We start from the raw sequence: 14,948 nt of genomic DNA, 5'->3' as shown, positions 1-14,948 counted from the left end.
CAATTGTGGTCTAACATCAATCAGTTTATAATACAGAGTCTACTCAGTGCTGATGATTAAACTGTTTGACTTTGATTATTTCTTATTAGTTTTGTTCAGTTGTTGAGAGTAGTGATGAAACATGATTACACCAAATCATTTTTTATGTTTTTAGTTGAAATAATAATTTCTTTTGAATTTAACTATGCGACACATTGATTTTTTATAGTTTTTGTTATAATTCATAGTTAATTCTATTCTACTGCTCACTCTTTGGTATAAATAACATTGTTGAAATAAGATTTTACGGTTGTTCATTTTATCCTTCCTGTTATGTTACGCACAAACTTGAAATGTCTACATTTTTTTTCAAACCATTTCACTGATTTTTACACCATTCTGATGTATTTTGTACTATGGATGAAACGGTTAAGGAATATTTCTTAAAAAAAACATGGTCTAACTTAGATTTGATAGGTCAGAAGACCTAAATGCTACGACAATTCAAAGATACACAACCTCATGGTAATAAGTAAAGTTTAGTCATTGATGGAGAGTTTGTTATATATCTCGTGTAAGGGAAACTGTATCTAAACAAACACTACTGTTTAAACAATATTCTCATGACTTTGGAAAAAAAATCAGAATTGAATATTTATCTAAGTGTAGGAGGCTGTAGAATATTCATAGTATAAATCACGAGCTGATCTTATCTAAATCACCATTGAGAACTCGGGAGCACTGATTAGATTGATAGTCGTATGCTCACTAGTTTTAACTTTAAGGTACAACTGGAGTACTAGTGATACGCCGTCACCAGTGTAGTCAAACCATGTTGAGTATCATACATTTATCCACTGCAAGCACTGGATGGGGGTTAGACTTGCACGTCATTGGGTCCTGGGGCTAAAGGTCTAGAAGTCATGAGTCCACACGCAGGACCAAATATCTTAAGTTTGATTCGTGGATTTGCACTGCTGGCGTGTTCTCTACTAGTTCGAAAAGCGTATCCAATGCTTCCAGGTTTTCAGTGTTGGTCTTACTAAGATCAGTACGTGATTTAATCCATTTAATTAAATGTAAATTAAGTTTTTCCCAAAAAACTTCTTAGACATTAATTAATAGTCTTTTTTTATTGCCTGTAATACTGTTGATGGATGATGATTGATGCTTGGAAAATTTTCACACTATTGTGGTGTATGCTACTTATATCGACGTAAGTAGTGTGTAACATCTATCAGAAGCGGAATGCCCGGTAGGAGGTTGGGAAGACTGAATCCAAATGAACGGAAACAATGAGTAATTGTTATGGGAATGAAGGAACGATTAAGTTTGAGGAAATTGATAAGTGATTTGCTAATGAAGTATCAAACGTATGGTTTTCACATTCGACGAAAAAACTTTAGTTTTGTATTAATTGATAAATTGGTTGTCCCCATCTGTGTTCTTCATAACACTGTATATTGTTAACTTCTCCGCTTAAAAGTTGTAAAATATCCACATTACTTTTGCACAAATAATTTCTCTTATTTTCTGTTTTTTCTGTTATCTAAACAAATTTCAACACAATCCTTTTTTAAATTTAGTATTTCATAAATATTTTTAAAATATTTTTCTCGTTGCGTAAAAACGTAGTTGATTATCCTATGTGTTGTCTTCATTTTCCCCTATTTTTCTTTCAAAATTAATAGTTCACCATTGAACGTCAATGGATTGTTCGATTGTGTGTTGATAGTTTAGGTGATCCAGCAGACTATTTAGTGATGGAAAATTCTTTAGTATTCAAGCACATTTTGTGTGCTTATTCATTACCTTCAGCCGATATGAGTTTCAAGGTAATGTTATTAATTATTGGTTGTGATTTTTGTGTAGAGTTCTCAAGTACGAGAATCACTTCTCCATTTTGTCATATATCTATTGTTTTAAACATTAAATCTAGATATTTGAAGGCGTTTTGTGATACCCTGAATGAGATGAACTTATGATGAATACTACCTACAAATCTAGTTATGTTAACTACTTTATAGGTAGGTCTCGAATGAAAATTATGTAAGTGTGTGAGGTCATCTTACAGGCTTTAATAATTAAAGCATACAAAACTCGATGAGATGGGAAAGACAGTTCTAATTAAACTCATATAATTCTTTTCAATATAGTTCTTTTTATTTTACGTGAGAGAATTATCGATGGATTCTTGTCTTTTCATCCTGTTAATAAATATAAACTATCTAATAACTAAGGGTATTGTGAAGACTAAATGTGCGCATATGAGTGCTATACAACCGGTTGATATCAAATTCTAGCTTTCGCTGACCAAGTTAGTATCATCACAGGAATTCAGTTAAAAAGAATCTGTTGTTATGTGCAAATAGTGAGTTTTTTTATGTGCAGAGTCTTATCCATTGATTCTGTATTTTGAAGCTGTGATAATGCCACTGATCATCATTTTCAAATTTCTTATGGTATTGTTAAAATTAATTACGTACATTGCAGAAAGTCGCGTTTTCAATCAATCTCTTAGATTCATTTTGTATTTTAACCCTATTGACGTTTTTTTTATAATTGTTTACAGTTCTCAGTTTTACGATTACTTGTAAACGCTACAAAACACAGTCGAATTGTACACGCACTTATAAGATTTCATGCAATCTTACTTTGGCTTTCACGTCATGCAACAGCTTCAATCAGGTGAATCTTCTTGATTGAATTTCTAAACAATTTTTGTGTTATTTTTAGTTGACATGTTCTATGCTATTTAGTTTAGAAAAAAGATAATTAATCTGAAATAGTTATTTTTATTGAAATGTTTGAATATCACGTTTATTATTGAGCCTATGGCAACTTCTAATTACAAACAATTGAAATTCTCCTAATATAAATAGGAACTAATCCGAACTCGATAGAATGGCCGTTGGCACACAACCCCTCAAAAATTTCCGCCGTCATGAAATCCGGTTATGCAGGATATTTTGTGACATGCAGCGAAGTAGAAATCGTAATGGAACAACTCTGTTCATATACTGAGATGTGATGACCTTAGTACAAGTCGGAATTACCAAACTAAGGGTGACAATAACTTATCAGATGATAGCATAGTCATTTTGTCAGTTGAAATCACGAATTGACCCTAGCTAGACCTCCACTGAATACTGGAAGCACCGAACGGCTGATTCGTGCCAGTATGGAACTCAGGACTTCCCATCCACGTACGTGGGAATCGAACCCAGCACCTTTGGCATCGCGAGCGAACGCTTAACCTGTGAACCACGAAAACCTTGGTAACTTGAGCTCATCATAGGATCACGACATGTTTGGTTTGATTATAATTGGTGTGTTTCTTCATGGTTTTATTTTTCTAAATAGCATAACAGTTAAAAGTTCATTAGAATTTACAGCGTATTATCGATTGAAGGTCGTCATTTTTTTGTCTATTTTACTTCACATGCCTAAAACGTTTTCTCTAATGTCATAAGTAATCGTTCGATAAGGTCACTTGAAGGCCATCGTTTCAAAGTACTTTTATCAGTACAATATTGTAATTAATCAAGAGTTGAAATCCGTAATAACATAGATTTTATCTATCTCTCGTTTCTCGTAGACGCATATATATTGGCGCTCTCTTGTACCAATATTCATGTGTCCAAATAAATAAATAAATAATCTCGTAGACAGATATAACATTCTATTCAGGTAGAAAATTTAGACGCTTAAAAGCGTTATAACGAACAAAGTTTATTGCATCACTCAATGATTGGGTGTCTACCATAGACATTCTCGAAGCAAATTATTGTACTGTAGACTACTACATGTAAAAATACCTATAAATACGATTGTACAGCTTCAGAAAATGATATCATCCAAAATAAAAGTTTCTTTTCCGAAAGGTCCTCATACTTTATAATGAATCATTATACTGTATGTGATGAACATCGAGGTACAACGCTTCCAGCACTCATATCTAATATATTGGTTGTCATCATATTGCGAAATTATATGAGATAAATAAAAATGAGTCAGGAATCGGCTTGGATATCATTCAAATGTTTAATAGACTTATCATGTCCTGACACTCTGGGTACATGTTATAGGTTCTTCTTGATTTTACAACCATCTTCACTTCGTGAGGAAAAACTGTATTTTGAAGTTGTCTGACAGATAAGAGTAACTACTCAAAAATTTCACTAACATATTGAAATTTCTTCTCGAAACTTTAGAAAGCAAGTGTACATGTGCTTACCTCTATCTGTGTTTACAAACTAGCAATGAGATTAGATAGAATGTAGCGACTCCAGCGTTCTCCTCTTTACTTTTGCTACTGATATCAAATACCACATGGTGGTGGTGATTTAGTTCTGTTACCCACAGTACGGTATGTCGATTTTTGGACAGAGCTGAGTTACTTTTTGATAACACCGAGTTGCGCAAAACCATCTATCGGTATTTGGAGAGCGAGAACTATTTGTTTGAGTTAATCTAGACTACACTTGGCTCTGATATTCCAGTTATAAAACGTGAGGTGTACAACTCAGTGTGAGGTTTGTGGATTCTGAGGATCTTTGGGCGGAAGATGTTTGAGGGGTCTATATGTGCAATCTATATTGTTTGTTTGGCTTTTCATTCAGTGACATCGTAAAATTAATGCTATCTCAGTTATATATATATATATACTAGTGAATGTCTTTGGGCCACATAATACAGTCACACAAATTAAACCGTCCGACTGATAATCCTATACCGATAACATCGAGATTACAGGTTAGATAGCAGTGAAATCAGCAGAAAGAGAAAAATGATTTTGCAGTATGAAATAGTTTTTTATGTATACTTACTTACTCCTGTTACTCCTCGTGAAGGAGCATAAGCCGCTCACCAGCATTCTCCATCCAGCCCTGTCCTGGGCAATACTTGCCAGTTGTAATTCATCCTTTTTATATCTGATTCTATTTCCCGACGTGATGTGTTCTTTCCCACTTCCCTTCAGGATTCCAAGTTAAGGTTTGCCTCGTGATGCAACTTGTATGTATGTATAGTACAATTATATATCTCTTCAATCCTTGACCAGTCACATATCATTTTAACTGAACATGTCATATAGGTTTTCAGCTTAGAGTTTATGCAACATATTAACCCTTGCATATTCTTGTAAGGTTCTGTTGTATTTTTTTGTTTTGTACGGTATGATATCTTTTTTCCCAAGAAATGAAGACAAGCTTTATTGACTTATGGCTTTTAGTATTATTATTATTAATATTATTAATGAGTGAACTTTTGTGTTTCTCTGTTATATGAGACAAAGTAATTTTTACTCTCCATTAGTAAAGTAATTCCTTAAAGTTGTTAATAATCTAAGCATTCTAGAATATATGTCTATATATATAATTCTTATAATTTATTATCTCTATAAAATTCATATTTTACATTTACCCCTTTAATTAAATGGTATGCATTAGTTTGTTATGATGAAAATAATCAATAAATGTTATTTTCACCTTATAATTTAGAAAAATGAATATTCACTTGTGAACTACTTTTGTCGTCATTATTATTATTACTACTACTGTTTTTATGAATATCATGATGTCTGTAATCCAAATTGAAATCAATATCGTATATTTATGGAATTTGATGTACTGTTGACTAGTGTCAATTTACAAAAAAACACATCATTTATGATTTAAAAGAAATCTACTTGCAACCATATATTTTACAAATTGTAATTATTATTGCTTAAATCGATTTGCAACAGTTCTGTTTAATGGACAGGATCAGAAGACTGATGATTGGAACATTCTTTCAGTGTAAACACTAAGTTGTGCTATTTCAAACCTCTTATTCTTCTACTTTAGTTACGGGATTCTGTTAGTATCAACAGATCCAAAATAAAAATTGTGGCGTAAAATCGAATCCATGAATTTACTTCTATCTAGCTGTGCAACATTGTATACGTTTCTCGTACAAGACAATTCTATTGTCTATCGTCATTATCGTTTCAGAATTACTGGAATCAAGTTTTAAAACAGTTAATTAACAAACAGAATCGACAATTTTTAATTAGTTTTTTGCGCACCTGTTTAATGCAAAAGCAATTATAATCAGTCCATCTGTGTACTAGTTTTGTAGCATAGCAGACGGTAAAATGTAAATCCAATCGAACTAAGTACAAGTTCATTTACATTATTTGTGTAAAAGCTAATACAACTGTTGTTTGAATACTTAAACTATAGTACTTGAGACGGAGTTTGAACATTTAGTTCTTAAACTGAGTGCTTTAATTATTAAGCAATCAGTTCACTGGTAATCGAATGACTGTTAACTCCAAGCCAATAGTTGTATACATTTTCTCTATTTTTTGTTTTCATGCATAGTACCTCATATGCATCGTTTCTTTCTTTAAATTGCTTACTTTTTGCAGTTCTGAAGAACAAAGAAAGTTGTTTTTATGTATACTGGAAAATATTCATAATGCTTTAGCCGAGAAATCATCCAATCAGCCTATCATGGATATAGTAAATCTGATAAAAGATGAATGCTCGTAAGTCCTAGCCATTCGGCTTTTGAGATCATTAAATATCAAGTTTTTAATAAAGATACGTAGTCGAATTTATAAGCTTTTATCTGGAATAACTACATCAAGTTTATGAGCTTAAAAACAGTAGATTTATCAACATTATGCTCAATCATCGGAATGGTACTTGAGTCTATTTTTGTCGCTAAATGTTTTCACATCTCTTCTATATGAAGATTGTTCTTTTTTCACAACAAAGTAATTGCTTTTCTCCGGTGAGTGGTTCTGTACCGGGGTTCTTTTTTAGGAGTTGAGTTTTCTAACCCTACACCAAACTTTTCCTCTTTACCCGGGCGTGAGATCGACAGTAGCCCTTGAGGCATTCCCGACGGAGTAACATATTTCGGTTATTTACAAGCCTTTGAGACACGTTATAATTTTATTCAAATGGAAAAACCTAAGTAAGTCTCATATCAAAGTCAGGTGTATGTCTATGTACTCTAGTTATTTAGTGGAAGTTAGTCAGTACCATGCTCTTTTGGTTCATCATGTCGGTCGAGTACTTTGAATCGAGCTGGCGATATATTCAATAATCTAAATGTCTGGACATTGCGACAAGGCTATATCTTAGTGGTTAAATGAATCATCTTCAAACCGGTAGGTCTCAGGTTGGAAATCTTGTTCACTTGCTTTGGTTTAAACACCTCGTAGTATCGCTCGACTCATCTAAAGTGCAGCCTAATGGCGAGTTCATGAATCTGCACTACTATTGTTAATATTAGTAAACACTGTAACGCAGTGTGTTATGAGATAGTTGAAGACAGTCGATAGAAATCTTCAGGTTTATATTTCATGCTCACTCAGCTACGACATAGGATCAGGCACATATGTGCATCGGTCCAATTTGCTATACCTCATTAGCACAACAAGATGAACACCGGATTCATAAAAGTAGTTAATTCAATGATGGTAATATACAAAAGAAAGATTGCATATAAGAATATAGTACAGGAAGAAGGAGTTAGTTCGTAGAAAGAAAGATATATAGCAAAGTCTCGACCGTTGCTTTCTCCCTGTAATATATCCTTACATTTAATCTTTTTTATATATTACTACCATTAAAGTAACTACTTCTATGAATTTTGTATTCATCTTGTTGTGCTAATGTGGTGTAACAACTTGTACCGACTCACATATGTGCCTGGTCCTATGTTGTAGCTGACTGACTGATGGCAAAGTAACCAATGAAAGATAGAATCCAAGAAATTAGCTGTTATTTGCAATTACTCATGCAGATAAATATCGTGGTCACAAACTTTAATTCTAAGTGATGTCTGGTAACTTCTAAATTTGGTAAATTGTATGGACTTCGGATAACCAGTAAACGAGTGGTGACTAACCAGCATTTTTAGCTGAAGACACATTCTATGATATATCATAAACTATGTAATCCCACTCTTTAACTCAATCCTATTAGCAAAAACCAGTCCTCAGTAGAACAGACACTGGGATATAATTTGTATGACTTATTCAACGTAACATTCTAATATTTGTGGATATCATCGCTAACTGAATAACCATAGAGATACTACTTAGATGTACAAACGGAAATCGGTGAAATGATATTCAAATCTTGAAGCTAATATTCGATATATGAGAGTTTAGACTGTTGAGTTATTAATTTTATTATCGTCTTAGTAGCAGATAAATTGTTTGATTTTTGTTTTTAGTGTGAAAAAGGAAAGCGTGAACTTGTATGCAATCGCAACGATCCCTTCTGAAAGTTGAAACTACATTCATTTGTAATCATATTATTCAATGTATATTCCTAACTTTCATGCTCCGAGTTATTTGTCATTTGGTTGCAAAATGATATGATTTCTAGTAAATCAGTTAATTGTATATGCATAGCACTTATATAAATAATTCAAATATCGTCCTATGGTATCTGAAATCGTGAATTTGATTAACTCGAACAATGTAGGATGTGAAAATGTAACGCAACATCTTATTTCTCCATGATTTCTGTGAATTTAATGTAAGTGGTAGGCCAGCTGTTGAGGTGGCATAAATCACAGTGAATTAATAAGGTATTCAAAGATTCGAGTAGTTTATAGATTGACAGTCTAGACACATACTTTAAATAGGAAAATTGTACTATCTTTAGCTCCCAGGACATTAAATATAGTTATCTACACCACATAAACTATTGTTGACTTCTTATATTGGTGGTACGCTTTAGTGTTCTAATCATCTAGGCTTTTCCTGATTCCATAAGTCACTCATTATTCGTCTCTCACTAAACTAAGAATATTTTTCTACAGAAACAACAACCAAATAACTTAAATCTGATACTTCAACGAAATCATTCGATCGAATTGTCTACCTAAGGGAGCTGAAAAAGCCTAGTTCGAAATTTTAAATGAAAAGTATGGGCAGCAGTCTATTGAGTTTCACCGTAGAACAGCACATTCCATAACGTAGTCTGTCTGCTTGGAGAAATAAAAATTGGACATAGCATACACAAACAATAGCATGATAGATGTAGTTCGCTACACTTGATGAATCAGGTAATGGACTTATCAAAGACATCAACCATGTCGGGAATCCGTGTTACAGTATTTTCTGACTTACCATGCTAATGAAGATTTTTCTTAGTTCAGAAAAAACTAGAAATGCCATTCGACAAGCTACCACTTTTATAAAGATAGTCTGTACAATTTGAAGTGATTGTAGTCGGAATGACAATATATGAATTCACTTTGTGATACAGACGAGAAGACTTCATACTACCACATTTTGAAACACTAGTATCCTATCGTTCTCGCTGGTGTTATCCTGATGTAACGAAGTACACACACGTCTCGAAGCATCTTTAGTGTGAAAACTAGCGGTACCACTCCTGATAAACGGAATTGTATGGTCATCTTATCCAGTTAGTATACAGTCGTTTGAATATTTATTAGCGATCCCTTCAACCTACATAACTTTAACGTCTTGGGAGTAGCTTTGGGCCTTACGAAAAGTTTATGTAATCTTGTTTACTTCAATTGGATATCGTGTTCAGAGAGCGGTCCAACAGGACACTGAGAATATTCCGATTAATAACGAAATGAAGATAGATTAAACTGGACTCAGATAATTCTTTGCTACGGACTACCCAATCAAGCTACTGCAGGACGACGAACTAGTCATAACGTACAAAAACGCCATCTTTCAGTGCCCATGTTTTCTTATTTAAACACATCGATACCGAAGGGCTTCAAAACTTACCAGCGCTCTTAGCATGAGTAATCCCCGTTTATTATCCAAACACTTAGGAAAGTACCTGGATTGTTCGTGTATGTGCTCTAAAGCTCCGGATTACCATCTAACTGTTCCAAATACAGTTGCTTTTAAAGAACGAGGTCAGTGGTGACCTTAATCAACTCTGGTTTTTAAGTCCCGGAAACCCCTTGATGAGACCTCACAAGCTAATATCACTCAGAATCGAATAACTGCATAGATGGTTTGCCTCTCCCAGTCAACGCGCGAAGTTGAATTACGGGTAGTGCCATAAATCGTCCACACTAAATAATGTGCTGCTCGAGGTGTGCTATCTCATTTCGCTTATGCATTCAATAAAATATATTTTGTCTAGCAGTGACCTTAACACAGAGCTTTCAGCCTGAAGTAGTATAGGATTCAAAAGAACATGATCAGATTAATCATGTGGTGTTGGGGTGTAATGTGCTGCACTCCACGCGACTTGGCGATCAGTTAAGTAGGCCAAAACTTAAGGAGCACATATACTCCATTAGATCTAGCACCATGCAGCTTACGGGGTGTAAAAGCTACCGGTCTGCTCCATCCAGCATTGTGTGAATGACTTGTTTCTGAGTGCTGCTTAACTATTTTCATCAACACGAAGTGCCCACATAGCACGCAATGAACCCCTTACAGTCCCAAACAGTGTAGCTTTTTATTCGACCACAATGTGAATTACAAAGGAAATTTACTAATCTCGGGAGCTCCAATAACGCACACATCTGAGTACAAACATGAGATAGTAATATTGTACCACTGATACTCTTAGGATCTAGACGGTTATCCTTTGCTTACTTGTTTACTAATCGGCTAAACGAGTGGTAGTTTAGACCTAGCCACTTTTTTCGCAACATTCAATTAGTGAGTACCACGTCTCAGCTGATTAACGTTCGCTAAAGGTGAATGATTTTCTCTAAGCATTACCTTATTATAAGTACTTTATTATTCAAACACTACACTTAGTTCATAATTCACGCGATGGCTCAAAACCCGATATCACGAGAGCAGAGCAGCACATTTAAGTTATATTCGAACCTACGCTGACAAAATCATGTAGAATATCAAATTCAGAAGTACATCTGAGTTATGGGAATTAATGTATACAGAACAGGTAATTACATTTCGATCACTACGTATCTTAAGTCATTAAGTGCATCCAATTCCATTTGCGAATTACCTAGATGCTACTTAGGAAATCCTTACTACTCACAGGGTGGCGAGAACATGTTCTTGAGCTTGAAATTACTTTAGAAGACTGAGTAGTGTTATTAACCCTCATACAATGCGACTGATTCAAGTACATAGCCATGCAGCACACAAAGCAGAGTCGTCAAAATCGATTTGCCAACCACTACTTGTTTGTTCGTCACTTATCTATGCTACATACTGACGCAGACTAACTCAACCTAGTCAATACGATGAAGCTAGTATATAAATTGTAAGCAAGACTACTTAACTGGGCATTATTTAATAGACCAGAAAAGTTTTAAAGTATATTTACAATATGTACAAGGCAAGAGAAATATTTACTGTTTTTTGCTGCTGTTATTTAACACGGTAAACTTGGTCATTGGTTTGCCACCTATACCACACGTTCCAACACCCACACGACCGTCCAGGGCTTCAGGAGAGGCGAAGATACTTTTCTTTGTCTTCCCAGTTTTGATCATTTTCTTGCTGAAATTAAGCCAACGGTTTTTCTCCTTTTCGCAAAACGACTCAATCTCTACTTCCCTTTGAAGAAGACGTTGTTTTTTAATCTTCTTCTTTTCTATAGCACGAGATTTCGTGTCATGTCTGCAGATTCAATTGTAGAAATGTAGGAACTTACTTTTTCTTTTTCACAATAGGAGTAACTGTCGTGACCGGCTTTAAGTGACACAGCTGCAAAAGAAACATGCTTACGATGAACGTGATGTATAGAGATCAAGTACTGTATAAAAACAGACATCTCAGGTTTGTTTAAACCAAAATATTCACTCACGATTAATTTCCCCACGAACCGTTGATTGCTGTCATCCCAATTATCAAGCGGACGGCTTCAAAGTACCATACGTCTCGTGCTTGAATGTATACAAAAATTTAACGGCAGCCGCAAATGGTAAGACAGTTAGGACAAACCAATCTTTAAATAGGTATTTTCTAGCTAAAACGAAGACCTAATTACGTAGACAAGTTTTATTAAGATTCTTCATAAGGAATATGAGAAACTAAAGTCCCATAAAAGGCTTATAATTATATAGCTGCTACAGTTGCTGGGCAAAAGATCAGGTCCCTACTTCAGACAAACTTAAAAGCTATCTTAGTAAGCCTACCAAGTGGACAAATACAGCAAATATATAAAAATGTAGCAAGAACACACCTGGCATACGTCCGTTGTATCGTACATATCGAAATTAACGACGCAGCTTACATCCCCAAGAAATTCAAGTATTGTAGCTCGGTAGTAACTACTAAGTAACACGAGAATTCAAGAAAACCTACAGTTTATCACGGGAGCACATGGCCATGCACTGATCGCCAACATTCCACGATACTTCTGGTGTATCAGATGTTCTGCCCAATAATTCAAGTGAGAGTTTGATGACTTCCTCAAGATCTCGTTTGAGCTGGAGAAGTTCCCCGTTTTCTGGATCTAGCTCGAGAGCTGCTTCGACCTAAACATAAAGAAACATAACGCACTTGAAACGAACCTGCTGAAGTTGCAGCTTGTGGTTCAAAAGGTCTAATTGCGGATCATCAGACATCTTTAGAGACAGACCTGTATACGGCGCTATATACGTTGTCAAACTATTAAAACTAAATATGCACTGAGAACATAAACCTAGGTCGGTGTAAAGTTAATGATTAAGATTTGAACTTTATTAAGTTAAATAATTGATTTTGGTAATTAAGTTTGTGATAAATGGTTTTTATGTAAAAATTTGTTTAGAAAATATGAACTTTGTCAGGGACGTGTCCGAAATGGATATCTTTCATGCTTAAACGGACATATAAACGAACGAGGCGAAAAACTGAGTTTGTGAGCACGTTTTAGGATCGGAAAGTTTAGTCCTAGCGTGATTTGTATTTCTCAAACTTTTGCTGTCTTTACGCAACAAAAGTACCATTTTTGATCCAAATGATCTGTTCTGAGCTTGAAGTTCGTCAGATTACTCTTATTTTTGATTATTTCTCCAGTTAATAGATGACTGTGGTTTCGCCGCGGCTTATTATTTGGTTTTTCAGTTTTTCACATCAAGCCTAGTTTCAGTATATCCTAACATTATGCACCACTCATTTTTATCCGTTTGGTAAGTGCTATTTCTATTTTATGGTCGTAAAAAATTGCTAATATCTATTGAACAATTCACCACAGTTGTGCAGAATCCATGCAAGCGACCCGGATGCCGTTTTGTATCATCTGGCACGTAGTATGTTAAAAGCAAAGTTTGGTTCCACGAAGCGTGCATGGATAATACCGTTACTGCTTACAACGGACTTAGTAAGTTATCAGGAAACCTGGAGAAAGGTCGCCTTAAAACAGATAAACGAACAAAGACATACAGTGAAGGAAAGAAGAGGGATCTTGACATCGTTGGTATTAACGGGACATGAATTGACACTAGTGAGTGCACGCCAAAGCTCGGCATCGTAATAACATGGTTGGTACTACACTCTCGAAGCAAACAAACTAGTGACGATGGGAAATAAAGGGACCTCAAACAGGCAAGAAACCAATGCACAAAGGCAATAAGAGAGGAAATGATTCAGTACCACATACAACTAATGGATAAATCGGCCTCCTATCTGTAAAGCCTATTCTGTCATGCAGCCTCTTTTCAACAAGCTGAAATCGGAGTTTACCAATTGTTAGTTCTTAATAGCCCAATCGACAACGGCGCCGATGTCGTTACGGTTCTGGCAGAACAGTATTTTCAAACACCATAACCCTCAATTACAAACTATATCAACGGGGGTTTCACTAGCAATTCAAGTGGATTCTCAGGAGTGAACCTGAGTGCTGACTTGGTGTAGCAGAACTTGCAGCACATAAGCAAGAACACTTCTTCTGGCCTGAATATGATTCAGTCCGCTAAACTACGGAAAGTGGCTTCAGTTTCGACGAAAACGCCTGGTGTGTTGTTCATATACCTGCTAAGCCGAGGCACGATACCAGGAAGTTGGAAGCTGACTCACATTACTCAAATTTTCAAAGGAGGTCGAGGCAGCGAACCTTCAAGCTAACGGTCGGCAACACTTCTCTCAATATCCTCAAGAGCTGTGAAGTCACTGATATAAAACGGTCTACGTGACTATTTACTATCCACAGACGTATTTTCACTCCAACAGCATGGTTTCAGATACGGTTACTGTTGTATACCAGCCTACTGGCCGCGGTGGACATGTGGACAACCATCCATGATCTCAATGGGAAGGTTGGCGTCATATACGTTGACTGCTCAAAATGTATTGATATGGCCGATCACGTATGTCTTATCAATAAGCTTGAATGATTAGGTACCAAATCACCTTTAATTGACTGGCTAACTTCATATTTACAAAATCGACATTTGAAGGTCAGAGCTATGCATTGTCTTGCTGGGGCCCTTAGAGTTCAGCACTAGGACCTCTTCTCTCCTCGACTTATACAAACAATCTTCCGCATAAGGTATCGTCAGATTTATTTCTTTTCGCTAATATTATGAAAGTTAGGAGAGGATTGCTCAATTATGAGAATGGACTAGCACTTCAGGAGTATCTAACTCGACTTCAAGGTTGGGCAGACGACAACAGGCTTAACTTCAACACTTCATAGTGCAGAGTAGTTCATCTGAGACATGTTGCAGACTACAAATACAACTTAGACAACTCCCCTCTAGAAGTATCTGAAGTTGAGAAAAATCTAGGAGTGTTGGTACCCTACTATCTGAAGTCTTATGCTAACTGTGTCAAAAATGCCTTCCAGCAAACCATGCACTTGTAGAGTTGGATAGCATTTTCATCCAGTTTGGAGGAAAGATTTTCCACCTAATCTTTAATAGTTTGATTCGTCATCATTTAGAGTATGAAAACATGGTGTTTCCTCCTTCTCTTCAAAAGGATAAGACATTCTTGAACGTATTCAACAGCAAGCCACGAAATCAGTTCGAGTACTTGAACTCAAGTTCTTTGAAGA

General features: G+C 35.5%; 2 protein-coding genes across 6 annotated transcripts in view; one reads left to right on the top strand and one right to left on the bottom strand.

Annotated features, from left to right (window-relative positions):
• Nucleotides 1–13,473, top strand: part of MS3_00003799 (uncharacterized protein) — a gene marked incomplete at its 3' end in the record, with an annotated part of 46,003 nt that extends 32,530 nt beyond the window's left edge. Inside the window, exons 18-22 of one of the 3 annotated variants that reach the window (XM_051211658.1) lie at nucleotides 1,671–1,814; nucleotides 2,552–2,667; nucleotides 6,392–6,511; nucleotides 8,215–8,522; nucleotides 13,149–13,473. Coding sequence is in view for 2 of the 3 variants with exons in the window: in XM_035734242.2 (XP_035588982.1) it covers nucleotides 1,671–1,814; nucleotides 2,552–2,667; nucleotides 6,392–6,511; nucleotides 8,215–8,272 (438 nt within the window). Of the gene's footprint in view, nucleotides 1–1,670; nucleotides 1,815–2,551; nucleotides 5,301–6,391; nucleotides 6,512–8,214; nucleotides 8,523–13,148 lie in introns of those variants that run through there. The other 2 variants (XM_035734242.2, XM_051211659.1) reach the window with 2 other exon arrangements.
• SMNDC1_1 (Survival of motor neuron--splicing factor 30) lies at nucleotides 11,247–12,844 on the bottom strand. 3 transcript variants are annotated; one of them, XM_051211660.1, is made up of 5 exons: nucleotides 12,484–12,844; nucleotides 12,275–12,447; nucleotides 12,153–12,240; nucleotides 11,622–11,674; nucleotides 11,247–11,587 (listed from the first exon to the last, which is right to left on the bottom strand). In XM_051211660.1, exons 1-5 carry the CDS (start codon nucleotides 12,535–12,537, stop codon nucleotides 11,317–11,319), a joined length of 639 nt encoding a protein of 212 aa, XP_051071746.1. In that variant the 5' UTR covers nucleotides 12,538–12,844; the 3' UTR covers nucleotides 11,247–11,316. The 3 variants fall into 3 exon arrangements, with proteins under 3 accessions (XP_051071746.1, XP_051071748.1, XP_051071747.1); XM_051211662.1 differs by having other exon boundaries at nucleotides 12,275–12,437; nucleotides 12,484–12,582; XM_051211661.1 differs by having other exon boundaries at nucleotides 11,622–12,447; nucleotides 12,484–12,582.
• Nucleotides 13,474–14,948: the final 1,475 nt, after the last annotated feature.

The sequence above is a fragment of the Schistosoma haematobium genome, chromosome ZW (genome assembly GCF_000699445.3).
Source record: "Schistosoma haematobium chromosome ZW, whole genome shotgun sequence".
In the NCBI taxonomy this organism is placed as follows: domain Eukaryota; kingdom Metazoa; phylum Platyhelminthes; class Trematoda; order Strigeidida; family Schistosomatidae; genus Schistosoma; species Schistosoma haematobium.
Note: the sequence above shows the minus strand (reverse complement) of the source record. Positions and strands in the feature narration are given on the sequence as shown.